Below are 27807 nucleotides of genomic sequence, written 5' to 3'. Positions count from 1 at the left end.
GAGGGTTTCCAACTAGGTTTTATTTTAGTTCCAATGTTATCGGCAACGATACAGGAGCAGTTCAGGCAAATATACCACCTTAAATACATCGGAGGAAAAACTCACTGTGTCAAGCACGTCTCACACTCCAGCAAATGAACGTAAAGACAGGGAACAAAGTTAGCAGCATGAAATTAAAGTGCTTTTTGCCACACTTCGGTCAGAGTCTTTCCCTCAGTGGGATAAATTTAATTTTACTCATTGTATAAGAAACTCAAAATTCCATTCACCGCCCAGGGGCTACATTCAAAAAAATTCATGTTTAGTTATTCGAAATAAAAAAAAATGATTCCCCCCAAAAAGCACAAAGTTCATTGGAATCATGTGACACTGATTTCTCCTGACACGCCGTGAAGTGACCACCATCTAGGCCTGGCACAAAGCTCAGAACATCCTCCTGCCATGTGACCGTCGAGGCAACACCCACCACTTTGCCCCACACGCCGTCCGCTGAAGGTCTGAAAGACAAGCAGGCACCTGGAGAAGAGGCCACCTGCGTGGCCACCCACCAGTGAGCAGAGGCCACCAACTCATTTCCCGGAAGCTGGAGAGCGGGGGGCGGGGGGATTCAGGAGGACAGGCCCCACCTCTCTGCCAGAGCCCCACCTCTTTCTGGGAGAGACAGCTTTCTGGTTTCTAGGAAGTTCTCCGACCTGAGCTGCAGAGGCTGCTTGCCCCAGTTAACACCCTGGGGACAGGAACCTGCCCCCTCTTCAACCAGTAACGATCCCAAACTCAACAGGAAACATTTCTCAAAGTCCACACGAGGTTGATGAGGGGAAGAGGCTCTGGGGGTCAGGGAGGGGGGCTGCTGGGTTTCCCACGCTGTCTCTCGGCCAACTGCAGCCTCAGCGGCACGGGAAACTTAGTCAGGAGGACTGACTGGTGGCCAAGGGCAGCCTGGGCCAAGGCGGGGTGGAACACCTCTTAAGGGGCATAATGGGGATGCGATCAAGCTAACCGTGCAAGCTCTCGGAGCCTGTGAGCCCCTCACAGGGCAAGGTCAAACAGCCCTGTTCTCCATGGACTCCACATTCTCCAACCATCCCGGACGGGGCGCCCCCCTCCCTCCGCCATCTTGCCTTCTGCTACATCCTCTAACGCTCTGGACCAACCCATCTATGACCAACAATAAAACCAGGCTACACAGGCTAAAGACTGAAAACAGAACAAGGGACACAGTGAAGAGAAGGGAGGCCAAGCCCCTCCTCAACGCGGTACCAGCTACCTGCTCTCTCCACACGCCCCTCCCCTCCGCCACCGACCCCGCCCCGGCTTCTGCAACATCTTTCCCGCCCCCTCATGGCACAAGCCCCCCCCCCCCCCCAGCCTCCAACCCAATCTCTGCCTCCGAGATGTGTGGGAACCGCTCTGCCGATGCAGCGAAGCTCAGAAGCTGAAAAACCAAACTGACGCTCAGGCAGCAGCCCTTCCGGAAATGCGTTCCAGTGCGATCGGGGAAGAAATCCCACCCTCCCTCGGGCGGCCCTTCTTTGCGAGCGTGGAGTGGAGCGGAGCGGAGCGGACGTGTGGTCGGGGATTAGTGTCGCTGGAGGACGGGGTCTGCCTGACGCCCCCTGAGGCGCCGACCAGGCGTCCCGCGGGGCCGGCGGATCCCGAGACCTTGTCAAGCACTCAAAAGAATCTCAGTCAAGTGCACCCGACAAAGCAAAGACTCGACTCCCTGGTACCACGCGGTCCACGGTCATCATCAAAAAAAAGAAGTCTCCTTTAGGGGTACGAGCCTGAAGGTCTTCCTGCAACGGCAGGCAAAGGGGGGGGGGAACTAGCGTTTCAGGGGCTCAAAATGGTATGAGACGGGGGTGCTTTCGTTCTCAGGGTGGCAGCACCGGACGGGAGCTGCCCGGGGCCCCGGTGGGGCCACACAGCACGGCCCCTTCCCACGCGGGCTGCGGCGCCAGGCTGCCCACTATCTGCTGGGCTGCAGGTACTGGTGCGTGAACATGTTGAGCTCGCTGTCCAACCAGCCGGCTTTGTTCCTGCGGAGAAAGGGTTAATTTGTAGCGCTCCAGCTGCCGACAGGTGACAGCATGACACACCGAGAGCAGTTCCAAGGACACTGGACTCATAGCCTCATTTACTCCTCTGATAACCCCCACTTTGCAGATGAGAGAAAGAGACCCAGAGAACTTATGACATAACTTCCCACAATCACGATTCATCAGCCGTGGAGCCAAAAGTAAGGCCTGTCTGACATTCAAGCCCTATGTCTGCTTCACCTGACCACAGGCAGGCCCCTGAACTGTCCGGAAGTCAGTTTTCCTGCCTGTCAGTGGGGGGTCGGGTTGCTGGATACGCGGCCCATACGGGCTCACCCCGTCCTTGTTGGCTATGAGCAGCAGAGGCATCGGTGACCACCACCCGCCCCCATTGCCGAGGGGTCCTTGAAACTGACTCGCCCAGGGCAGTGGGCGGGGAGGGCACATCAGCCCGGGAAAGTCCACCGTTTGCCCAGGGGTTGGCACTGACGTCAGGGGCGGGGGCAGGAAGCACAGGGTCCCCGGGTGCTGATGTTATCTCAGGCTGAACGGGCTGAGGACCTTTGCGGAGCGCTTTCTGGTTCAGCTCTGTGGCTCTGTCACGAGAGCTCGCTCCATTTTACAGATGAAAACAATGAGACTTAAGAAAGCTCAGTGATCCGCCCAAACACGAGTGCCTGGGCCAGAACCCAGGCCTCTGGCTCCTTAGATTGACCCCCCCAGCAAAGCTTGGACAGAAACTCCGACTTTCCACAGGGACGCCGCACGGACCTGGGTGCCAGTGGGGGCTCTGCCCGTCACCAGCTGCCTGACCACCTTTCCGATGGGTAAAAATGCCGACACGGCCCCTTCCCTGCGCCCAGAGAAATGGAGTAAAGCATGTGGCGGGTCCAGCCCAGACACCCCGGTGCACAGTAGACAGAGAAAGACCATGAACGTGCGGAGTGTCCCGGCGTGCTGGAGCCACGCACACCTGGATCCTCTCCTCCTGGCCTCGCCACTGCCTGTGGGACCCCAGACAAGTTACTTAACTCCTGGAGGCTGCAATTTCCCCTTTTAGAAAACGGAGATAGGTGACACGACCCTGCAGGGACACGGACGGGTGAGCGGCACGGCGCCCGTCAAGTGCCTGAGATGCTGCTGAAGGAGAAGGTGCCCGTGAGCGGTCCCTTCACGGCTCCCTTCCGCCTGGCTCCTCCTCCGCCAAGGCCCCGACGGAGAGCGTCCGCAGGGCAGTAACTCTACATCCTGTCGAACGTCCAGCGCCGGCACCGTATCTGGCACCCAGCAGATGCTAGCAAACAGCTCACGCGGAGTGAAGTTCACATCCACACAAGACACAGACAAGCAGCCAAAACACCGCTGCGCCCGGGCCGCACGCCGGAGCCCACCGCCTCCGGCCTCCCAGGGCGACCTCACCTGAGCAGCTTTGCTTTGCTCTGAAGTGAATCGAGAACCTCGATTTTCTTGTTCATGGCGGCGATGTCCTGCTCCAGGTTCTCCCGGGTGACGTCAACTTGCTGGCACAGGTGGGCAAAGGTCCCAGACAGTTCCCTGAGTGGGAGAGAGTCGGGATCAATGGGGCCACGTGGCTGGTTTGCAGAACACGGGCACTGGCTAGATCCACCTGGTGCCCATCGGTCAGCCGCTGGCAGCTCTGCCCTGCACCACGCCGGTGTGGCAGAATCTTCTCCGCCCGCTGCCCAGACCAAGGACGCCACACACGCTCAGCGTCAGCACAGTGAGAGACCCAGGAGCACCCTGCCTGGGGCACAGCAGGCGGGGATTCAGATCCCAGCTCTGCCACTAATCACCAAGTGGCAGGGGAAAAGGGACGGCCCCTCGAGCCTCGGTTTCCCCATCTGGAAAAAGGAGACGCCCGCACAAACAATGTCTACTTCAAAGGGTTCACAGAGAAAATGAAAAATTAGGTGAGGGCAAGGGGCCCACCACGCAGCAGTGTGAGGAAGGCAGGCCGGCACTCCTCCCGCCCCGACTAGCCAGGCAGGCAGCCTGGCCCCCTCCTGCCCAAAGCTGTGCCAGGAAGACAGGGCCGGGTCTTAGAATTTCAAAGCTCTGCCTACAGACCTTGAAAAAACACTACAAGTAACGTCCCTCGTCCGCCCACATCTCCCTTCCTTGGGGGAACAGAGGCCTAACTGGTCCCGGCCCCGGGCATAGGGTGTCCCCGGAAACAGCTTTCTCCCCATCCCTGGTCTCAGAGCCGACACTGCACGGCTGAAGGCCAGTGTCAGATGATGCTTGGGATCCAGCGGTTCCCAGGGCAGGTCCAAGGGAAGCTAGCGGGAAGTTCTGAACCAAAGGAGCCAGCCCCGGCCCCGCGGGGGACTCACTGCTGGACTTGGTGGCTGCAGTTGGAGCCGGTGTAGCTGATGATGAGTTGCAACTTCTCGCTGGCATACTCCACGAACTGACGCTTGAAGGCCCTCTCCTTGGCCCTGGTGGTCCAGGTCAGACGCTCGTAGACATACAGGAGGCCATAGAGCCCAAAGGACAGGGCAATGAGCCGCCAGCCCACCGCCTTCCACACCTGCAGAGGCACAGCGATCAGCCGGTGTGGACCCTCTGCCGCCCCCTGCCTCTCCCAAGGGCCCCAAAGAGCCTTTGTGTCTCTCCTCAGAACGCCTCCTTCCACACCTCTTTGATCCCACGGAGGCCAGAAGGGCAGGAACCTAATTCAGAAACAGGGTAACTTAGCGTTGGTCACACGAGGAGACTTGTGCTAGGAGGTGAGGGTAGGGGAGGGGCGGTTAGGGGAGTGTGGGGGGTAGGGGAGCGTTGGGAGTAGGGGAGGAGGCACTGGCACCAGAAGCATGGAACCAGACACGCAGAGTCCCTAAAGACAAAAGCAGGTGCTCTAAAGTGACATTCCATCCTGAGGACACTGACGAGTAGAATCCCTCACGTCTTTCCTCAGAGGGTGGCTTCTGTCGCTCTGGTCCGTGACACTTTAGTTCGAGGCAGCGTGGTCACAAAAAGCACTGGACACGGAGCCAGAAATCAAGGCGTCAGTGCCACCTGCCGTCCTGGTTGAAACCCACGCCAAGTTTCTTTACACACGTTCCTCCCAAAAGAGGCCTGATGGTCTCTCCAGGTCTCAGGGTGGTTTGGGTAAAATGTGCTATTTGACAGGGTCCCGTGACCACCGAGTACCGGCGCCTCAGCTAACGACCCTCTGCCAGGTCACCGTCTGAAACAAGCCACACGGCACGCCAAGTCTGTGGAGACGGAGAGCAAGGGGCCTCAGCTGTGTCCACCCCAGTCTTCCGAGCTGAGAGCACAATCCCCAGCAGTTTTGTCCCTGTCACATCTGCCACCACTCTACGGCTCGAACGACCACAGCAGAGAGAGCGAGCCCACATCCCCAGCAAACTCAGGGTGAAAGTGTCCTGGCCACAGTGTGTCGTGCGTCAGGACGTGGGGAGTACCCCAGTCACCAAGAAGGCAGCCTGCGATCTCAGGCTTTGGAGTGGAAAGGAAAGGGCAAGAAAACCAGGAGACAGACACGCAAGGGTTCAAGGCCCAGCCTGGTCTCTCTGTCTTAAACCCTTGCCAGTTTCGCTCTGGGCTTCCTCACCTCCTGGCCACGCCCACCTGTCTGGACTCCAGCTTTGTCACCTTCTCGGGTCCCTTCCCCGAAGCCCGTCATGTAGTAGAGACCTTCAGGTCAGAGTTCCAATCCTAACTGTCTTTGGCGAGCCACCCAGACTTTCCTCCTCTGTCACACGGGAGCGGTGCCGTCTGAACGTCGCGTCGGCTGAGACTTCAAGAAGTCAATGACTAACACGCTGAAGCTCAGGCTGAGGCCGCACAGCTCCCGAGACCAGAGACCACCGTGAGAAGCCACAGGTGGGCGTGAAAACGCCGCTGTGTGGACGCGGGGACCCTGACCAGCACTGTGCCCCTCAGGCCCCACCCGCCTGTCCTCCAGCCCCCGCCCTTCCCGGGCAGGGCTGCTCACTGACCACGCCTCCGACAACGAGAATGCCCATGGAGGTCCTGGATGTCAGGGAGGCCAGGCCGGTGACCATGGAAACCATGAGCTCTTCTTGGGTGAGGGAGCCCTGCGGCAGCGGGGGCATGCTGGGGTTGGCTGGCGTCAGGGGGATGGGGCGCTGCACCTGAAAAGACACAACAGAAGGGGTAAGAAGAATGTGGCAGGTCTCTGGTTCAACAGAACCCTCAGTGACCCTCAGGACCAGGGGTCCTGGGTCAGAGACACAGAGCGGCTCTTCGGTTTCCAAAAAGGCAAAAAGAAAATTAAGCTTTGCGTGCAGCAAGGAAGGACCGAAGCTTCGTAACAGACCGGCCAGCCCCAAGGTGAGCACTGTGGGGACCCCACAAAATGCGAGCAGTGGCAGCCCCAAATGCCTCGGTACAATTCCCCCGAAGTGGGGGTGTGCACCAGGCGCAGTACACACATGAGTTCGACAGGTAGAGACATGAGTGGTTTTAAAAATCTAAATTTTAAGGGCGCCTGGGTGGCTCAGTCAGTTAAGCGTCCAACTTCGGCTCAGGTCATGATCTCACAGTACATGGGTTCAAGCCCCACGTCGGGCCCTGTGCGGACAGCTCAGAGCCTGGAGCCTGCTTCGGATCCTGTGTCTCCCTTTCTCTCTGCCCCCTCCCCTGCTTCTGCGCATGCATGCTCTCTCTCTCAAAAATAAAAAATTTTTTAAAAATCTAAATTGTAGAGGGGCGCCTGGGTGGCGCAGTCGGTTAAGCGTCCGACTTCAGCCAGGTCACGATCTCGCGGTCCGTGAGTTCGAGCCCCGCGTCGGGCTCTGGGCTGATGGCTCAGAGCCTGGAGCCTGTTTCCGATTCTGTGTCTCCCTCTCTCTCTGCCCCTCCCCCATTCATGCTCTGTCTCTCTCTGTCGCAAAAATAAATAAACGTTGAAAAAAAAAAAATCTAAATTGTAGAACGGTGGTATGTGGATAGACTTAAATCATCTATATTCACAAGTCACACGCTTCATTTGATATACGTTAGAAAAAACACTCAGCTAACGTTTTTAATTCTGCAGATATCGGTGCTTAAGTCAAGGCTACGTGGATTTGTGGCAAAAACCCGGACCGTGGTGTGGTAGCACACGTGCCACGGCTGAAACCGCAGGGAACCCCCTGAGAATGGCTCCTAGGTCTGGAGACAGGTGCAGACTGACCTCTGGTGACACCCAAGGGTGCGGGACACTGCTTGCCTGGTCACCGTAGCCCATCAAGGCCCGGCGGCTGTTCTTGGGGCCCAGGAACCTATTCACCAGCATGGTCCACCCGAGTGAAAAATGGAACTCGATGTCCTCCTGGAAGTCAGCACACAGCTTGTCACAGTTCAGGTCGTAGCTGAGGGAGAAGCACTGCCGAGGGACCAGCATGTCTATCTGACTCCGCACAGACGCAGGAAGGAGGGGTTTCAAACCATCTGTCGGGAACACAAACGAGGGGAAAGCGCGTCGGCTCGGCCCTGTGCCACAGCGGGGTCCAGCCTCGAAATGGAGGCCGTGCCAGCCTCCGCCGAGGACGCAGACTGCTCTGCAGGAATGGCCTGTGGCGCCACAAGGGCCCCTCCCAGAGAGGCAGGCCAGCTGGCCCCAGGGGCGTGTGGACCGAGGCTCCAACACCTGCTGACGTTTATGCTTCGGGTGAATTTAAGGACAGGCCAAACTCTCAGCCTGTGACAGTCCCGTGTGGTAACTCAAGCCGGCTCCCCGAGTCTGTGTGTGGAACACAGGCTCCGCACACCCCAAGAACCTGAGGGTACCGGACAGACTCATCGTCAAGAGTGACAGACAAGGAGAGGCCATTATTTCTGTGGACTGGCCTCCAAAGCTGACCGCTGGGCAACCCAAAGCCCCAGTCTCAAGTCCCCACTGACCTATCATGTCCTGCTGCATGGTTTGCAGAGAGCTGGTGATGGCTGTGGAGCAGCGGTCGGACATATTCCGGCCCAGTCCTTCCTCTATATGGCGGTGCAATTCCTGCAACAGGGAGGCAGAGGTTCAGAGAGGCAACGCCCCCGTCAGGAGTTCGTTCTGGGGAGCCAGGGGACAAGGAAGCCCGAGGCTGGTCAGCCCGCACCCAGCAGGTGACCGCGGAACGCGGAGTGGAGCCTGGGTCCTATCTCTCTGGCTGAGGGACCCTGACGCAGACCAGCAGGGGCCGAATCACTGTCGCGTGGCAATTCCACCCAGCGGCCCAAGGGATTAAAGCGAGTCCCCGTGCAGAACACCTGCTGCTTAACGACTCACGTTCTTGTAGACCTTGAGGACCACTGGGGAAGGGTGGAAATCCATCTGGTATTCGTCCACCAGCACGGAGAGGCGCCTGATCTCCTCCGCCATCGCAGTGGACACCTGCGGGAGAGGGACGCGTACCGTGAAGCATGGAGGGCAGGTGAGCCTGGTTCCCTCCTGCAGCACCAGGAGAGCCTACCGAGTCCTCGCAGACCGCATGAGCTTCCCCACAAGCCAGCGGTCTTCTCAGCTCCCCTACGGCAGGAAAGCTTTTGAGGGAGAAGGGATGTCCGAGTGGCGGGCAAATGCTCCTCGGAGATGTGGAGGGGAGGCCCAGAGCACAGGGACTTGCCCAGGGTCACACGAGGGACCAGGGAGCCCAGGGGAGGCTATGCGCCCGCTCCAGTCAGAGCCACAACTTCCTTCTGGAAGGCTGAGAAACCGCCAGCACCCTGGACACTCCTAGGCAGTCCAGATCGCCCAGAGTGCTTCCTCCACGATCCTCACCTGCCTCTCCACCTCCTCCGTGATCTGTTTAATCCGCAGCTTATAGTCCTGCGCCAGGAGCTCCAGCTGCTTGTCAATAAACCTCAGCCGCTCTTGCCGTTCTTCCCGCATCTCCAGGCAGTAGACCCTGAGAGAAAGCGCGCTGGGCTCAGGAGCGGGTCCCCACCCAACCAAGCGGAGGAGCGAGGGGACGCCAGGAAGGCTGCACATGCCCCAGCTGGGGCCCCAGCAATGTCAGACGGTGCCCAGAAGCATGCTCTCCCCGTTCCTGAGCACCAGCCCTGTGCCCTTAGGTCTGCCAGCTGGGAAGAGGTGATGGGGGACCAAGGAGGATGCTTGGGGGGATGGGGAGGGGGGCGTTTAGAACAGATTCTGCTCATTAATCCGGGGAAAAAAAAGCTCAGCCTCACTAGTCATTGGGGAAATGAAATTAAAAAGAGGTACTACTCTACGCAGGCAGGAACCTGGCAAAAATCACCAAGTCTGAAGTGCCGGTAAGGCTCGGGGAATGCACAGTCCCAGCACGCACCACGGGGGAACTGGGGACGCGTTCAGACGTTTCAGAGGGCATCAGAGGAAAACGCTAAAACTGAAAATGCACACACCCTAGGACGAAACAGTTCTGCCTCCGGGAGTTAAGCTCCTAGACATACTCTTAACAAATGTGCACAAGGGGCCACTTGAACCGGTGTCCTCTGCAACAGGGTTTGCAACAGAAAAGAATTAAATCTAAAAACTAATCCATTGGCTGGGGCACCTGGGTAGCTCGATCAGTTAAGCGTTGGACTCTTGGTTTCAGCTCAGGTCACGTTCCCAGAGTCGTGAGATCGAGCCCCACGTCCGGCTCTGTGCTGACAGCGCAGAGCCTGCTTGGGATTCTCTCTCTCCCTCTCTCTGCCCCTCCCCTGCTTGCACAGGTGTGCGTGCATATGCTCTCTCTCTCTCTCTCGCTCTCTCTCAAATAAATATCAAAAAATAAACAAAAATAAAAATCATCCCATAGGAAAATGAGGTATATTGCCAACGGGATGCTCTATCTCAGTTAATAGAAACACCAACTCTGTGTTACCAGCTCTGTGTTACCTGAAAGGGATAGGGGACAAAACCAAAGCCAAGTGGAAAGAAACACAAGGTGCCCTGACACATTCAGTATGACACCCTGTCCACATGCCTGAGGCACATCCACAGCAGTATTATGTATTCTTCAGGATTTATGCAAAAGTACTTTCTAAATGGATGATGGGGCTACACACCAAATTCATGGCTGCCATTGCCTCTGAGGAGTGGGCAGGGTGACAGCGGGGGAGGGGCTGAAGACTCAAAGGGTGTTTGATGTTTTTTGTTTTATTTCAACTTTAGGATAATATAAAGCAAACACTAAAGAAAGCAAGATGTTTTTACGCTATTCTCTGTATTTTCCCATATTTAAATTTCTATTAAAAACAAAACAAAACAACAACAACAAAAAACGGGGCACCTGGGTGGCTCAGTCGGTTAAGCATCTGACTTCAGCTCAGGTCATGATCTCACGGTTCGTGAGTTTGAGCCCTGCAACGGGCTCTGTGCTGAAAACTCAGAGCCTGGATCCTGCTTTGGATCTGTGTCTCTCTCTCTCTCTGTCCCTTCCCTGCTCAAGCACGCGCTCTCTCTCTCTCTCTCAAAAATAAACATTAAAAAAAAAAAGATTATTTTTAAAAAACTGTGCCCTGGGGGCACCTGGCTGGCTTAGTGCAGTGGAGCATGTGCCCTTGTTCCTGGGGACCGAGCTCAAGCTCCACGATGGGTGTAGAGATTACTTACAATAAAATAAAATCTTTAAAAAAACCAAATCCACGTCTCCTGCCTCTAGCTCTGAGAAACGCTGCCATGTTCAGTGTGGTGTCAGCTGAGGACTCCAACACCGGGCTTGTGGGGCAACACTTCTAAGAACCACCACACAGACCACGTGGGATGACCAGATACCCACCCAATGGCCATCCTCGCCAGGCTGCTCCCTGGGGATCTCACTAGTCCCGGTGGCACCCCAGGGACTCAGCTCTGCCGGCAAGTCCCCAGGCTGGGGTGAGTGATCCCTTCCCAGCTCTGCCCTCTGCGGGCACGCGGTGTCGGGTTCTTACCGCTGCTCCTGTGCCGCAACGTGCAGGGAGTCCATGATGAGACGCACCGCTTCCGCAATCTGCTTGGCCCTGACCGTGTGCTGCTCGAACTTGGTCTTCACCGCAGACTGGGAGATGCACTCCTGGAACAGACAAGAGGTGCTGAGGAAGGCGGGGGCCACTGGGGTCCACCAGCCCCAGGCGAGGCTCTGGCGTTCACTGCCAGGGTCACGGCTGGCGGGTGCCGGGGAGGCACAGAATAATCAAACGCTGGAATCAAAGGGCTCACCTCAAATCTCCTTTCAAAGTTCTGAAACTCAAACATCCTCACTTGAAAGCCTTCTGCAAGAGCGCCCCCTAGGAGAATTACACCATATTAGTCCGGAAACAACCCCAGAAGGAAATGGTAACATCGTCCAAAGCCAAGCCAACAGGGCACTTGGCTTAAACACTGGCCGAGAAGCAAAGAGCTTCTCCCTCAAGACTCTTCATCAGAACCATCTTTACGGGCTGAGCACAAGCCAGATGTCTCAACCATCAGGGAAAAGGAAGTCTGTTCCATCGTACCTCCTTCAGGCATGCCCTGGGCCTTCTGGATCCTGGCGTTGAGCACCTCCTTGGCAGATACAAAGAAAATGCGGTCTCCAGCCTGGCCTCGGTCCACCACGCCCAGCTCATCCACCAGGAAGCTGGTACAACGTTCCATGTGCTGCCGCCGCACCTGAAGCCCAAGCAGATGGGTGGGTGTGACCAGGTGGGGTGCCAGTGGCCCCCTCCCAATGGAGCCCACAGCCCCGAACTGCCTCTCTTCTAAAGAAGAGGTAAGGTAGTCACATGGTTCAGTATTCCACAGGTACAAACACACACCTCCCACACACATGAGGAATCATCTCCCACTATCGCTGTTCTCTAGCCACCAAGTTCCCCAGAACCCACGTCATGGGGGTTTCTTGGGGCACAGGCTGCCACAAATATTTTATGCACATACAAGCAGAAATGCCTAAACCTGCCCCAAACTACCTCTTGTTAGAACCCACACGGTGTCTCACTTTGGTGCCCAGAAGGAAAGGAACCCGGAGCCAAGAAACCTAAACTTGGGCTTCACCCTGCCAAGCCGAGTCCTCCCAGGGCCTCGTTTATAAGATCAGTGGACGCCACCGGGAAATCCCTTCTAGCTCTGAAATCCTCAGGTTCTACTGGGAGGTGCTTTCCTCAAGTCAGCAGATTTCCTCCTTCCAAGAACTCTGTTCCACGCATCTCATAGACAAGGAGCTTCCCCATCACTGTCCAGCGTCAGCCTGCGGGCCGCGCGCCTCATCGTCCCATGTTACCAGTCTGTTACTCCTTTTCCTTTCCTCTCATGCAAAAAGGTAAAGAACTAGAGGATTTGCCAGTAAGAATCAATTATTCTTTGCTCCTCCTTTAAGCTTCTTTCCTGGACGTCTTCTGAAAGCTGAGCCTGTTCTATAACGAGTAACTCTTCATGAACTGAAGTGAGCACTGGCCTCAAACAAGGGTGTGGTTGATGCGGTGGGGACGCTTTTCAGGCCTGGATGACAGCCTTTGGAAGAGTAGAGGGAGCAGGGGAAGTGAGCAGAAGTGAAGGGAGTGTTCTTAAAGCTCTCAGAAGACACCACAGTGACCCCAGGGAACACCTGGGAAATCTCTAGTGAAGAAGTCAAGTCACAGGCCCAATGTGGCTGGAGAGCCCACGGAGAGGCTCTGGGGGGACACGGTCCCAAAGTGACGACTAAAGAGCTACTCACCTCTTCCATGTACTCAGGCTCCGAGGCGGACGCGTCCCAGCGGTTGTTCAGGATGAAGATGTTCGGGCGGGACAGGCGCTCACTCACCTTGTGGAAGAACTGCTTCTCCTGAAGGGGGACAAAGACCTCAGTACAGGAGGGGCTGTGCTGGCCAAGGTCGTCAGCCACACGCACCCCCTGCCCGCTCAGCTGGGGTCCAGGAGTGTGGGAAAAGGTGGAGGGGTTACCGTCTGCATCAGGGTGGACTCTGAGTTGGCCACCAACACAAACACGTCGGCGTCCAAGCAAAACTTGTCAATCCAGCTGTCCAGCTCTGTGGTGACGTCGATGCCAGGGCTAGAGGTGACGGGGTAAAGCATCATCAGGCACACAGACCTTGGGCCCTAGTCTTCCTGCTCTGCACAGACTTGAGGCAGCCAGGCAAAGGAGGAGAAAGTTACAGGTGTGAGAGAAATCGGGCCTGGCCTTTACTGGAGGGATAATTACTTTTCATTTCATATCCTTCCTGATAGTCTGAAAATACGTTTTGTGTTTTGTTCCACCCGTGTATCACTTTTATTAAAACAACGGTTTGGGGCGCCTGGGTGGCTCAGTCGGTTAGGCATCTGACTCTTGATCTCGGCTCAGGTCATGATCTCATGGTTCAGGAGTTTGAGCCCCTCGCTGGCAGCATGGAGCTTGCTTGGGATTCTCTCTCTCCCCCTCTCTCTCCCCCTCCCCTGCTCTCTCTCTTTTTCTCTCCCCCTCAAAATAAACATTGAAAGAAAATAAAATTAAAACATTAAAAATAATGACTTGTGGGGCAACTGGGTGGCTCAGTCTGTTAAGCGTCCGACTTTGGCTCAAGTCATGATCTCACAGCTCGTGAGTTCGAGCCCCATATTGGGCTCTGTGCTTCCAGCTCAGAGCCTGGAGCCTGCTTTGGATTCGGTGTCTCCCTCTCTCTCTGCCCCTCCCCCGCTTGTACTCTGTCTCTCCCTCTCAAAATAAACATTAAAAAAAATTTTTTTAATAATGGTTTGTAATTTCGCTTTGCAGATACGCAATTAAGGTGAAATTTTATATTTCTGTGAGTCCAATAAGCACTACGGTACCGTACTTCTCAAGACAGTTATGACCTGCCCCAAAGTGTTCCTTCGAGAGAAATAAAATACCACACGGACCCCAACACCACAAGCTCCCAACCCTAATACACGCACCAACCTCGGGTTACAGCTGAGAACCTCCTCAACTTTTGGGCCTCCCTCCCATCTGTCTTTATGGATCGTCACTGGGACATTTCCAGGGCACTGATGCCAACGGCTACAGCAGCCAGACCCGGGGAAATCCAGGAGGCGGGAGGATTTGGCTGAGCCAGTAGGAAAGGCAGCACGAGAAGCAGAGCACCAAACAGGCCCCAGGGGACCCTGGCTGGAGGATGCAGAAAAAGAAACCCGGAGAGGGCCCAGTGTGGACCTCCTACGGAGGCACTTTCCCTCTTACCTGTCCATCAGCACGAGGTCATCCTTCAGAAGTGGGCACTTGGAGTTGGGCCACATCACACTCACTAGGCTGCCAGCATGGAGCTGCTCGTCCTGGTGAAGGGCATGGGCCAGCTGGTTCACAGTCTGACGGGGGAGGAGGAAAAGAATGAAAGAAAGAAAGAAAGAACAGAGCTGAGGAAGACTCGCTGGCCGCCAGCCTGCCCGTGCCGCCTGGCACGCGGGGCTCGGTGGCCCAGTGCTGCGGCCTGGTCTGCTTCCCTTACTCCTTTCATTGCACATGGAAAAGCCAAGGGCCGGGCCGAGCCAATAAGAAACAACTACTCTTCACTCCTTTCAAAGGCTGCTTTCTTGGCTGTTGTCCTAAAGCTGCAGTTATTTTGCACTGATGAGTTCTCCACGCACCGAAAGGAGCTTCTGGCCCCAAACAAGAATGCCAGCGGCTCTCAGAAAAATAAAAACGGACCAGCCACGGGCTATTGACTCACAACCACGGGACAAGTGCAGGAGTCGCCCTGTAGCAACAGCCCAGCAAACGAGGCACACGCACTCTTCTGAGCGAGGAGAAGAGCCACCGGCCTGCTTGGCAACACAGGAACTGGAGCCTCCTGACTCCTGGCGCTCTTCAGACCCGCCCGGAAGCTCTCAAACCTGCCCAAGCTCAGCTCTGACAGGCCTTCCCATTTCCCACCACACGGGCACCACCCTCTCCTTAGAGGTGCTGACTGCCCGGTCACAGTGGACGTCCCGGTTGGTCTACGCCCAGACTCGACCCGCCAGCACACACACCCCCCCCCCCCGGCACGGTCCCCGCCACGGCACCCTCACCTTGACGCTCCTCTTCTCCTCCGAGCCCTCTGTGAGGAGGAAGGCCTCGTGACCGTCTGTGCCCTCTACCCGCAGGAAGCAGTTGGTGGTGTGGCCGATCCCTGAGGGCAGAACTTTGTCCCAGAGCATGGCATTGATCACGGTGCTCTTCCCGTTGCTCGTCCTGCGAGGACAACCAGCCATCAGGGAGGCCACCCGTACCTGCCTTGCAGGCTTCCACACAGAAGATGCCAGCCTGGGAGCCCGAGTCTCTGCAGTGGCACCAGTACCCAGACAGGGGGAGCGAGCACTCTGTGTTTATGCAAACGGATGGACAAACACCTCTGGCCTGTGCCCATGATGTGCTCCCAGGTCATCACTGCAAACCTACCCGCGGGGGCCACCCTAATCTTGGTAACTAGCGTGGTAATCTTTAACAGGGGTGCTAAGTGCATGCGATTGATTTACTAACCCTCCCTCTGTTACCTATTAATCCCACATTCCTCTCTAGAAGAAGAGAGACTCCTCACGTGTCACAGGAGTCAGATCTCTTGCACAACCCTTGGGCACTGAAAGCTGCAAACAGGAGCCACTAAATCCGTACAGAATCGAAACGTTAAAGGCCCCTGCACCCCCTCACTGATGAACGACCCTGGTCCCTTTAAAACCCTCACTGGGGCGCCTGGGTGGCTCAGTCAGTTGAGCGTCTGACTTTGGCTCAGGTATCTCACAGTCCGTGAGTTTGAGCCCCGCATCGGGCTCTGTGCTGACAGCTCGGAGCCCAGAGCCTGCTTCGGACTCTGTGTCTCCCCCTCTCTCTGCCTCTCCCCTGCTCATGCTCTGTCTGCATCTCAACAATAAATAAAAACATTAAAAAAAAAAAATTTAAAACCCTCATGGCGACACAGAAACTGAGGAGTTGGCTATTGGGTAACAGTCCACCTTCCTCCCACGTGGCCAGCCTCCTAAATCAAGCGCATATTCCTTTCCTATCAATACTCATCTTTTCTAAGCTTACTTATATATTTTGAGAGAGAGAGAGAGAGAGAGAGAGAGAGAGAGAGAGAGGCAGAGAGAAAGGGAGAGAATCCCAAGCAGGCTCCACTCTGACAGCGCAGAGTCCAACGTGGGGCTCAAACCCCTGAACAGCGAGATCACGACCTAAGCCGAATCAAGAGTCAGACACTTCACCAACTGAGTCACCCAGGTACCCCTCAATACTCATCTCTCGAGTACTGGTCATTCGAGGGATGGGGAGCCGAACTTGGGATTCGGTAACAAAGTCACAGGTCATTAGGGGCAAGACTCAAGGCAGAGTGCCTATTCCTCAGGCCACTGCTGTGTGTATAGCATCCAACCTGTCCAGGTGTCTTTGTTCCCTTTATTAGATTCTAATCTTTTTAAAGATTAGACATAAGAAATACATTTGGTTTTTGTCCCTTTACTGGCACAGTGCTTCTAAAATCCTTGGAATTTTAGCAACAGGAGTGTCTTTTGTCATTCACAGGAGCCCCTTTTGAGCACACCTGTCTATGCTAATGAGGGGACGGAGGTTGGGGCCCCTACTCTCAAAATGGACTGGTCACCAGAAAGACCAAGCGATTAGAGGGTTAGGACTTTCAGCCCCACCCACCTACTTCAGGAAAGAGGAAGGGCCTGTGGATTAAACTCCATAAACATCTTGAGCAATGAGGTCTGATGAGCTTCCGGGTTGACGAAGACATCCATAAGCCTGGAGGGTAGCGCTTCTGGCCCTCACCCTGTGCCCCTCTTCACCTGCTGGTTCTTCTGTATCCTTTACACCAAACCAGTAAGTGTGAGTCACTGTTTCCTCAGTTCTGTAAGCAGCTCCAGCAAATTAGCCAAACTTGAGGAGGAGTCATGGGAACCTCCATGTCACTGCCAGTGACTGCCAGTCACCCCAAAACACAGATTTCCAAATGGCATCTGAAACGAGGCCCGTCTTGGGGGACTGGGCCTTAACCTGCAGGATCTAATGCTCCCTCCGGGTAGACAGTGTCAGAGCTGGGTTCAATTTGCAGGACGTGCAGGGTGTGCCAAGAACTGGAGAACCTCTAGTGTCCACTAGACCTCAAAGTGTAACAAGGAGATCTGATGGCTAAAACTATAAAACTCTTGGAAGAAAACAGAAGAAAAGCCTCATGACATTGGATTTAGCAATTCCTTGGACAGGACACCAAAAGTCTAGACAACAGAAGTAGGAATAAACTTAACTGGGCTATATCCAAATGAAAACACTTCTGGGCATCAAAGCACACAGCCAACCGAGTGAAAGGGCAACGCACAGAATGGGAGGACACATCTACAATCATGTATCCAGTAAGGGGTTAATATGCAGGCTATATACAGAACTCTCACACCTCACAAAAACCCCACAAACAACCCCATCTAAAAATGGACAGTGGACCGGCACAGACATTTCTCCAAAGAAGATACACAAATGGCCGAGAAGCACATTAAAAGATGCTAGACATCACTAATTAATAGAGAAATGCAAATCAAAACCACGATGAGATTCCACCTCACACCCATGAGGATGTCTTATCAGAGAACAGAAGGCACGTGTTGGAGGGAGCTGGAGAAACTGGAGCCCCGTGCACTCCCGGGGGGGGTTGGAAACCGGTGCGGTCGCTAAGGACAACAACATGGTGGTTCCTCAAAAAATTAAAAATGAAACTACCATACGATCTAGGAATTCTATTTCTGGGCATGTACCCAGAGCACTGGAAGGTCTCGAACAGATATCTGTACACCCACGTTCATACAGCATCATTCACAACAGCCAAGAAGTAAAAACAACCTAAGTGTTCGTCCTGGATGAACGGATAAACAAGATACAGTCTATACGCACGGTGGCATGTTATTCAGCCTGAAAAAGGAAGGCCATCCTGAAGCGCACAACAGAGGGGACCTGGGGACATTATGCTAAGTGGAAGAGGTCAGTCACAAAGGGACAAACACTGTACGATTCCACTTATTGGTGGTTCCTCGAAGAGTCAAATCCATAGAGACAGAAAGCAAAGCAGTGGCTGCCAGAGGTTGGGGCAGGGGTGGGGGTTCCGGGAGGACAAAAGCGAGTGTTTCATGGGGACAGAGTTTCAGTTTCTCAAGATGAAGAAGTTCTCGAGATGGACGGTGGTGATGACGGCACAACAGCGTGAACACAGTAAATACTACCAGACTGTAGACTTAAGAGCAATCGTGACAATGGGTTTTACATCATGTGTATTTTGCCACCATTAAAAACTTAAACAGGAGGAAGAGGTACTCAGACTGCGAGGCTGCACAAGCGCCCCCCTCCCCCCCAGGCAGGAAGAAGGTGTGACAGCTTCACAGACTCACCGGCCGAAAAAAGCCACTTTCATGTGCCGCCGGGCCAACACCTCACTGATGCCCCTCACTTTGGACAGGTAGCCTTTGACGTCCACGACCTGTTCTTCTGTCGTAACGGGGTCCAGTTCCGCATTCCTGTAGGTGTCTGGAGGTGGAGACGGAACATGGGTCACCCCTCTGTCTGCGGGGGACAGAGGCGCCGGCCGCAGCTCCCCGCCACTGCCCGCTGAAGGGCAACCTCCCTGCTGGGGACCGCAGCGCAGACACCCGGGCTCCAGAGCAAGGAAGTACTGCTTTGCCACCTCTTCCCAGCTGTGCGACCTCAGGCGACAGAGCCCAGTCTTAGACTCCCGACTCTCACAACAAAGAGCAGTGCCCACCTCTTGCGACTGCCGCAAGGATGAATGAACGATGTCCATTTGAGCACCAGAATGTTCCCTGCCGTCACTTCCAGGCGTTTTACTTACCAAACTGTTCCTTACACACCAGGCACTGCTCTGATCACCTTTCAAACACAGTCTCACCCCATCCTCGTCATTTACCTGCCCCAAACTCGGAGCCAGAACGGGACCCTGTGCACCTTCATGAGGCCTTTCCTGACCGGCCCTGCCTACTGCTCCAGTAGGGCCTCCTGCCAGCCCCATCCTGCACGGCACGTCCCCACCCTCGCCATGGTGCCTCCGGTTACTCTGGGCTTTGCTCAGTGCACCCCTCCCCCTCCCCCCGCCGATGCACGGAGGCGCTGCCTTGGGGGGCTCTGGCTCACTCCCACTTAGCCTCGTCTAGCATGGACTGCACAGCCCCCGGAAGCCTTCCCTGACTCCCCCAACCTGAGTGAGAGCCCCTTGTTTGTGCTCCCAAAGCACCCTGTACTTCAGCGCTCACCTCACCATGGTGTGACCGTCTAGTTCAAGTGCATCATCTCCCACATGAAAGCCAAACTGTGCGGTCCCCGCACTCAGCAGGTGCACCCCAATTGCTAAGCCAGTGGGTACTGGGATCACTGCACTGCTTTTTCCCAGTGGCTCTGACAGGCAGATGGGCAACGGATGACAGAGCAAATGAGCAAGGTCCGGCCCCACCCCATCTGGTCTTGTACCAGGAAGGCGTGTCAGCTGGCGGAGTACACGGGCGCCTGGTCCCTCGGCACACGCTCGCGGCAATGGACTAAATGTTTATGCCCCCACCACGTGATGGGTCATGAGGGTGCAGCCCTCATGACTAAGATTAGTGCCGTTATCAGAGACCCGGAGAGCTAGCTAACTCCTGCCGTGTGCTTACCTGGGATGTTACACAGGAAACGACAGCAATCCAGGAAGCTGGCCCTCACTAGACACCCAATCTTCTAGAGTCCGGACTCTGAACTTACCAGCCTCCAGAACCGTGACAAGTGAGCTCCTGTTGTTTATAAGCTACCCAGCGTGTGATATTTCTGCTACGGCAACCCAAGACGACGAGGGTACTGGTGACCACAGGCGGCATTCAGAGACCACCGGGTGAGTCTCCCCTGCATGATGCCACGAGGGGAAGTGACCAAACCGTCAAGGCCTCCCAGGTCCCCTGGTCACCGCAGTCTCAGACCCATCACCCCTCCTCCTTCATAGGGGCACATGGGCGTGGCTTCTGCAACGCTCCTGAAAGGAGCCGGGCTCTCGAGCGAGCGAGTGGCCGCATTTAAAAGAAACAGCCAGAAGACTGACCAGGCGGCCACCATCCCCGCCCCTAGCCAGGGCAGGCCCAAACACATACCCAGAGCACTCCAGCTCTTTCCCCTGCAGCCCACCAACAGGACGGGCCTCCTACTCTCCCAAGAACAAGAACCGAAACAGCCATTCCTAATGCTAGCGCACAGACCCCTTCATTAAGCACGTGTTCGTCCATGGCACCATCAAAGTGAGTGAGTCTGAGCATCACAGACGGTCGGCCTGAGCTCTGGAAGGAGTGACCTGGTCTGCCCCATCTCTGCGTGCACAGAGCCAGGTGCACCCGAGTTACTGCCAAACAAACGGGTCATGAACTGGAATAACTTCAGCTACCAGTCTTCTAACTGTAAAACTCGGATTTTCACGTTAACAAGTATGTGGGGACCACCTTCTCTTGCATCAAGCACCACGCCAGGGGCAGGGCAGAGAGTCCGTTCTCAGTCTTGGTTTGCTCAGGCTGTTCCAATGAAACCGCACAGACCAGGCGGGTCATACACAACAGACACGTACTGTTCCCAGTTCTGAACTGGAAGGCTCAGATCAGGACGCTGGCCCGGTTAGGGGAGGGCCCTCTCCCAGGTCACAGGTTTCTCACTGTATCCTCACGTGGCAGAAGGGGGGGCCAGGGAGCTTTGTGGGGTCTCTCATAAGGGCACTAATCTCCTTCATGAATGCTCCCCCATCGTGACTAATCACCTCCCAAAGGTCCCACCTGTGAACCCCATCACATTGGGTCTTAGGGTTCCAACATGAGAATGTGGGGGAATGCAAACATTCAGACCACAGTACTGGAAACATTCCCTCTCTCTAAAGGGAGCCTTAAGAAGGAGCCTGTCACATAAACCAACCCGAAGCCAAGCCACGCTAGTGGAAAGCAGACGGTGAACCGTGTCTCTGGGGCGTTTCCACTGAACATGGAGAGCTCTGCGGACTAGAATTTAAAAAGCCCTGGTCTCGCTTGAGCGCCTCTTTCACAAACAAGGAAACCAAGGGCAGATGAGACTCAGCCACTGGGTCTGGACGGACAATCCCAGACACAGGAGCTAACGTGTACCTTCTAGAGAGGGAGCCTCAGACAACCAGAGGCTGGGGTTGGCAATCGACTGAGCGGGGCCCCGGGAACCTGTCCTCCTCTGCTGATAGAGCAGGCACCAGGGGCTGGGCTCAAATTAGTAACTAGTGGAAAAGGTGCCAGTGACGCAAGTTTCCTTTCCACAGCCCCGCTGACTAAAAATATCAGAGAAAGAACACCCTGGGCAGGGACAACCAATACCCGCACAGCAGGCTGAGGAAAACACCTGGGCTTAGGAGTCAGAGATACCTGGTAGAGCCCTGCTGTGTCACTTACAAGATATCGAGCAAATCTCAAAACCTCCATCTGCTTGTCTTCTACATGGGACTGAGATTCACCTACCCCTCACGACTAAATGATACAGAATACACAGAATTCTTACATGACAGGTCTCTAGTTTTCCTGGTCCGATCTCCCTGGAGCCCAATTCCACATGATTCCCAAAGCACAACACTGCTGAAGGTGACAACCTACCTGGGGATGAGCTCCCCAGGAGCAAGGCTCTACCTCCCCTCCCCTCTATCCTCCCACCTACATATGGAAACTGACAGGTGTGGGCCCGGCTGAGCAGGCCGCCTGTCTCACCTTCAAGGAAGGTGGCGCTCTCTTGGATGTAGGCCCCCAGTTGCTCAAAAATGCCATTGATCTTCTTCTTGGCAGTGACAAAGTGCTTGAGTGGGGAAGCATTCACCTCAGCCATGTGTCTCTTGTCCTTCTTGACTGTAACAATGGAGTTGCACCGAGAGAAAAGCAGGGACATCGCGCTGCAAGAAAAGACAACGTGAGTGAACCCAGGAACGCCCAGTTTAGACGTTCTGCTAGGGCTGTGGCGGGGTGCCGTGGGGGGCCCGGGGCTAGCCCTGGGGGCCATCAAGCACACGGGCCCTCCAGGACCAGATCCAGGATGGTAAGGTAAGACTGGCGTCCTCAAGAGTAGGAAGGGACCGCCGAGGACGTGCGGGCACCCAGACAGCTGGAGCCAGGGCTCTGGGTTTAGGCCTTGCGCTGGCTGACCCCCGCCTGTGGAAGAGCAGCAGACCCAGCCTCCCCCACCTCAGGGAATCAGGCCGGGATCACGAGGGGACACGTGAGAAGCCCTCCTCTCGGTCTCAGGCAGGAAAGTGTGACAGAAACCTCACTTCTTTCCTACACATCACCCACCTAAGAAAAAGCACGGATGACTGAAAGCAGTGAAAACAAAGCGATGCTCAAAGTCAGTGACCCCCGCCACCCTCCCCTGGCCACTCTGCCGTCCAGGTCACGACGGCCCTAATTCTGAACGGGTTTCTTGTTTGTACCGGTGGTGGTCGGGGGTGGACAAGGAAGGGTGGTACTCAAGCGAGAGAGGTCTGCATCTACTGTTTACTTAAAAACACTTATTGGTCTCTTTCACTGCAAGCGTGTGCACTGTAGAAGATGCGGGAACTGAAGGGAAAATCCATAACCCCCCTCCTGTGATAACACTATTAACACCTGTCTATCAGCAGTCTGTTTTGGGGTACATAGCTCTCTTGCCCTCAGTCGTTATAGCCTGTATTTTCCAAATAGCAGCAACATACTAGGGGCCGTGAAGCTGAGCTCCAAAGCCTTAGAAATTTTTGCTCAAAGTCAAAAGCGGCAGATAGAGCGGAGAAGGTGGCATCAGATGTGGCTGGAGATCTCTGGTCCCATAAGTGCACTGCCCCTGAGTTCCCACATGCACAGAGCTATTTCCCCAGCAGGGCCCTCAGATCCTGGATGTCAAAGGACAAAGGCCCCTCCAACCCCACACAGCTGCATGTGCCTGGTTCTGCATCTCCAACACCCAGCAAATTCTCCCTCCCAGGCCACCCTAATCATAGCAACATGGGCTCTCCATGGGAGCCAGCACTCAGCACTCGCTGCATCTGGGAAATGAGAAAGCTCATGAGGGAACATACACCAGAAACTTCCCAAGCGTGCCAAAAAGTACTGAACAAGTTACTGAGAAGCAGAAAGAACATCCAGAGAAAGCGCACAGTGACTGAAAACTGGTTCTTAGGATCTAATCATCCCAAAGAGTGGGCAGACAGACAGACTCACAGGGAAATATCAACCCACATGTTTTGCATAACTTACAAATTACTTTGTTAATGATTTCTAGGGAGATAAGAAAGACAAGTAACTGTCCATTTCTACCTTCCTCTTCCTTAAATCGCTACAGCTGTGCACTTTTCTTAGCCTGGGGGTCAAGGCGTCAAGGAATTTTGAGGCAACAGAACTCTGAGAAGGGGAATCGGGAAGAAAGCACCCCTGCCTCCTCCAGAGCAGAAGAGGCACTGGAATCAGGCTTCGCGTGGCCCAGCAGGTTAAGACTCTAGGAGAACGGGGGATGAGTGCAAAAAGAGAAAAGCATCAAAAGGAAACGGAAAGGGATCTGGATGGAGCATGACACGGCTGTAGGGAACAGATTCTGGAACCAGAGCTGGGTTCAAACCGTACTCTTTCTGGGCCACGTAAACTTGAGCAAGTTATTTAACCTCAGAGCCTTGAATCCTTCACGCGCAGGACAAGTGTGATGCCACACAGATGGAGAAGGCTCAGGCTGACACAGGACAAACTTAAAGGTGATTTTATGTGTTATGAAGTAACAACAATGATAAACTCCACCAGCAAGATCGGGCAACTCTCCCCTCCAACACCCAGCCTTCAGGGAAGGGCAGAGACGACTCCACCAACACATCCTCGGCTCCCCCACCGTCATGGGGAACCCAGTGAACAGGTCTGCGCAGGGCTGAGGAACAACAGGGCCCATCCCCAGAAGTGACTTGCTTGCAGGCAGAAAGCTCCCTGAGATCAGTGGGGCTCTTAGAAGCATGTGCTTTCAAGTTCTGGTCATTGTTTGCCAGCCCAAAGGATCCGAAACCAAAAGTGCTAATGTTCGCTAAGTGCAAGATTCAAAGGCGCGCACGCTAGGTAAAGCTTAGCGGTTCAAGGTTACGAGACGTGCTCGGAGTTGCCAGGCCAGGACCTGACCTGCTCTCACCATCCCCCAGCCTGCAGCCGCATGCCCCAGCCCTCTCAGGGATCCTCCCTCCAACCCATCCAAACTGCCTGATTTCTCTGGCTCAGTTAACCCCCCAAGCTGAGGTGCCCTGTTTGTGTTGTACGTGCTGCTTCCGGCCTGGGATCCTCTTTTCTTTTTCACCCATTTGGCGCACTCCTACTGTCCTTCTAGACCCAACCGTAGCGTCACCCTTCCGTGAAGCCTTCCCTGACATCTCCAAGGAGGACACGCAACCTTATGGTTTTTAAATCCCCATCTCCTCGTCTAGTCTGTGACCTTCCAGAAAGATCGCCGGACACAGAGTCGTGACCTGTTTCCAGGTCTACTTTCCTCCTCCACAACTGTGAGAGACACGGATGAGTTAGTGAATGCCCCTTCACGAGAGTGCCTTCTTCCCCTTCCATCCCCAGAATACACACATCTACTTTTTTTTCTTAAAAAGCAGCTTCGGGCTAAGCATCTGTTTCTTAGTGTTTGGAGCTCACGGAATCAAGAGAGTTGATCAAACCTTTCAGATCCCAGGATCCGATCCTTCAAAGAGCAAGCTGGACATACATATGTGCACAAATGGACCCAAGTTACGGAACACACACAAACAAGCCAAGATGGGGGGGAGGGGAAGGCCCACTATCTCAGGGCTTCGCCTGCTGGCTGCCTACCCTTACAGAGTGGTAGGAAGCAGCTGAGATCCTGTTCCTCCTCTGGAAAGCCCTGATAGTCCCTACTTCACCACAGAGCTCACTGCAGGCATGCAGGTCCAGTCCCCTGGGCACAGCTAGGTTACAGTGGCTCTGATACCAGCTACACATTAAGTGGCATGCTTCAAGCTGGGGTGACAGGCGCAAAGTGCTCTTCAAGTCAGGGTTTCAGATAGTTCAGGACAGCATTTCCCAAAGTGCGGGCCACAGAAATGTAGTGCACCCAATGCTCCATGTAAAAAGGGATCCACAGTAGAACAAATTTCCAAAACACTATATGCCACGGTCATCCTCCATCAGAGCACATGACCAAAGCAAAGACTCTGGAAAAAGGCCTGTTCTAAAAACACTAGCTGAACTGTATTTAACGCAGCATTTCACAAACGTATCTAAACAAGATGTTCTGCTACATAACGGTTTTTAAAATCCTGAGGAACATCCTTCAGGGAAAGCCTCATTCATCCTGGTCGCCTCCCTCTCCCACCCCAAAAAAGTGCTAGGGGCACAGTATTAACAGATAGTAACCTAAGACCAGAACCAAACCCAATTCCAAACTGAAAAAAAGCTTTGCCTCAACCCAGGCTATTTATTAGTTGAGGAGTATTAGATGCCTTGCACGTGAAAACAGCAGTAGAGAATTCACCGCATGGTGTGTTTGGATCCCAAGCACAGTCCCTAAATCCACACCACCTCCTTACCCAGTTTTATGCACAGCAGCTCCTAGCAGGGAAAATAAAATAGGTCCACGGATCGTCTGCTGGCACAACTGGAACAGAGGAGAAGCTGAGAAATTGAAACAAAAGAGTATACAGGGTAAAAGGGGCAGAGTAGACTCTCAGAAGAGCTGTGATAAGGAGCCAGTCTCTGCTGGGCAGACACAGGGAGGGAGGAGCCAGCAGAGCAGAGAACAAGGGAGACAGAGACTAATTCTTCGGGGAGCCCAAAGATTCCAGCCACCTTCTGAACTGTCAACCTTTAAATAGGCTCTCTCCGCCAACAGTGAAAACCATGGAAGCAGAAAGGACATCCATACAGTTTTTTTCAGCACAGACTGGAAAACTCCAGCTCTGAGCAAAGATGACCCCATCCATGACACTTGCCACTGGACAGCCAGCAGAACATACCCCTTTCCACTCAACCCAGATCCAGGGTGCCAGACGTCCCAGCTACCACTTACTTTTTGGATGGTAAGAGACCTTCACAGGCTGGGCATCATGGGCATGGCTGGAGTCAAAAAGACGAAAAGAATCTGAATTCTCCTCTGTCCTGTCTCAGGTTGAGGTTGGCTACTGATTGTGTTGACTCCACCAATTCCAACTTATTGGGGAAAAAAAAGGGACATGTCAACAAGCAGCAAAAAGAAAAAAAAAAAAAAAGGGTGTAAAACACGCTTAACCAGGTTTAAAGCCAAACAAACTCATCCCTGAGGGAAGCTTAGTCATTGCCCTGTACTCTGTACTCCCATGGTATGTGAGGAAGTGCCCTGGGGGAAAACACAACACACAGGTGTGGGGACAATCGCGGGGACACACAAACATGTGCTGGTGAGAAGCAGGAGCCCTGGTAAAGACAGGTCCATGTCCAGAGAGGTGAGAGGAGAGGAGGTAGCAGACCAGGACAAGGACTGGTCTTGAGGATTGTGGAACTGAGGACTAGAGATGAGTGGGTGGGGGTGTGGAAGAGAAGTAGAAGTGGAACTTATTAAAAGACTGTGTGTGCTACATGCTGTAAAATATATCTTACTTAATTTTTAATTCTATGGGGCAAACAGAGGCTTGGGATACTTAAAAGATTTATAGACTGCTAATAAGTGGCCAAGCTAGGAACTGAGATACCATCTCCCTTTAACTCCAAACCATACTTGTTTTTAACTTCGTGGACCTGCCTCACTCCACCCTTCCAGGTGGGAAGGGTGATAATCAGAGGCCCTTCTGGGAGGAAGAAAAGAGAGACGATGGAGAAATTGAAGAAACAGGGCAACGAAAGATTACAATAGAGAATGGGCAGTTTAGGCTTCACGCATCCAAACAGTAAATTATTCCGCATCGTCTGTGTGCCTGTGTGCATGCTAGGCGCTGAAGTTAGGGATGGGTAAATCAGTACCTGCCCTCAAGGGGCTTACCTTCAGGTGAGAAGTCAAACAAGAAAATAGGTGACTGCACCTGAGCGCAGAAAGTGCCCAAAGTGGGAGAGGGTAGGGCGCCACAGTGGTCAACGTGGGCACTTATCTTGTGCTGAGTAAATGCTGGCAAATATAGAAGACTGGATACGAAAGGAAGAGAGGGCTGGGGTGGACTGGGGCCGCGAAGGTGGGAAGGCTGGGGGAGACGAGGAACCTCAAGGAACCCCACCCCCAGTCCAGACACCCACGTCCCGCCCCCTCCTCTCAGGGCCGCGGAGGGCCCCGCAGCGAGGCCGGGGCGTGGAGACGCCCGCCTGCCCGGATCCCGAGTTCCCGGGGTTCCAGCGTCCCACCGGTCCCCGCCGGGCTGCTCAGGACTCGCCGGGCTGGGCTGGGCGGGTCCCCACCCCTCCGGCGCGCTCGCCCTCTCACCTTCACCTTCCCGGCCTCGCGGCGGCCATCATGCCCTTAACGTCACCAGACGGCGCCACCCTGGAGAGAGGCGGGAGGAGGAGGGAGGTCGCTCACGTCACTAGCCGCCGCACGTTTGCCGCCCTGGCCCTGATCAATCGGTGGACTCCGAGCTAAGGCGGTTAGACCTTATCACTCCATACGGGTCAGGGGGTCTGCAGGCTGAGAGCCCCGAGAGGCGGCTCAGCGGGCTCGCTTACCGCCGGGGCGTCCCAAGCCAATGACGTCAGCAGAAGGACTCCAGCTGCATCGTGGGGGCTGTAGTTCCTCCGGGCGCCCGTCAGGGCGGGGTGGGCGGGGCCTCGAGCTGTCCAAAGGCCAAGAAAACAAGGGCGTGGGTTAGAGGTTCCCGCTTTTTCGTCTGTTGCACCAGAGCCTGACCCTAAGGCCCTTGCCGGCTCTGTAATCCCAAC

General features: G+C 54.7%; 1 protein-coding gene across 4 annotated transcripts; it reads right to left on the bottom strand.

Moving 5' to 3' along the window:
* MFN2 (mitofusin 2) lies at positions 1–27592 on the bottom strand. Of its 4 annotated transcripts, none has more exons than XM_030328157.1 (19): positions 27356–27592; positions 25979–26118; positions 21664–21842; positions 18313–18448; positions 14971–15133; positions 14144–14268; positions 12889–12997; positions 12662–12769; positions 11463–11616; positions 11185–11252; positions 10917–11038; positions 8800–8926; positions 8308–8412; positions 7935–8037; positions 7225–7481; positions 6026–6181; positions 4394–4590; positions 3459–3593; positions 1–2039 (listed from the first exon to the last, which is right to left on the bottom strand). In XM_030328157.1, exons 3-19 carry the CDS (start codon positions 21836–21838, stop codon positions 1970–1972), a joined length of 2310 nt encoding a protein of 769 aa, XP_030184017.1. In that variant the 5' UTR covers positions 21839–21842; positions 25979–26118; positions 27356–27592; the 3' UTR covers positions 1–1969. The 4 variants fall into 4 exon arrangements, with proteins under 4 accessions (XP_030184017.1, XP_030184019.1, XP_030184018.1 ...); XM_030328159.1 differs by having other exon boundaries at positions 7261–7481; positions 27356–27591; XM_030328158.1 differs by lacking the exons at positions 25979–26118; positions 27356–27592 and adding an exon at positions 25500–25584.
* Positions 27593–27807: the final 215 nt, after the last annotated feature.

The sequence above is a fragment of the Lynx canadensis genome, chromosome C1, assembly GCF_007474595.2.
Source record: "Lynx canadensis isolate LIC74 chromosome C1, mLynCan4.pri.v2, whole genome shotgun sequence".
NCBI classification, from domain to species: Eukaryota; Metazoa; Chordata; class Mammalia; order Carnivora; family Felidae; genus Lynx; species Lynx canadensis.
Note: the sequence above shows the minus strand (reverse complement) of the source record. Positions and strands in the feature narration are given on the sequence as shown.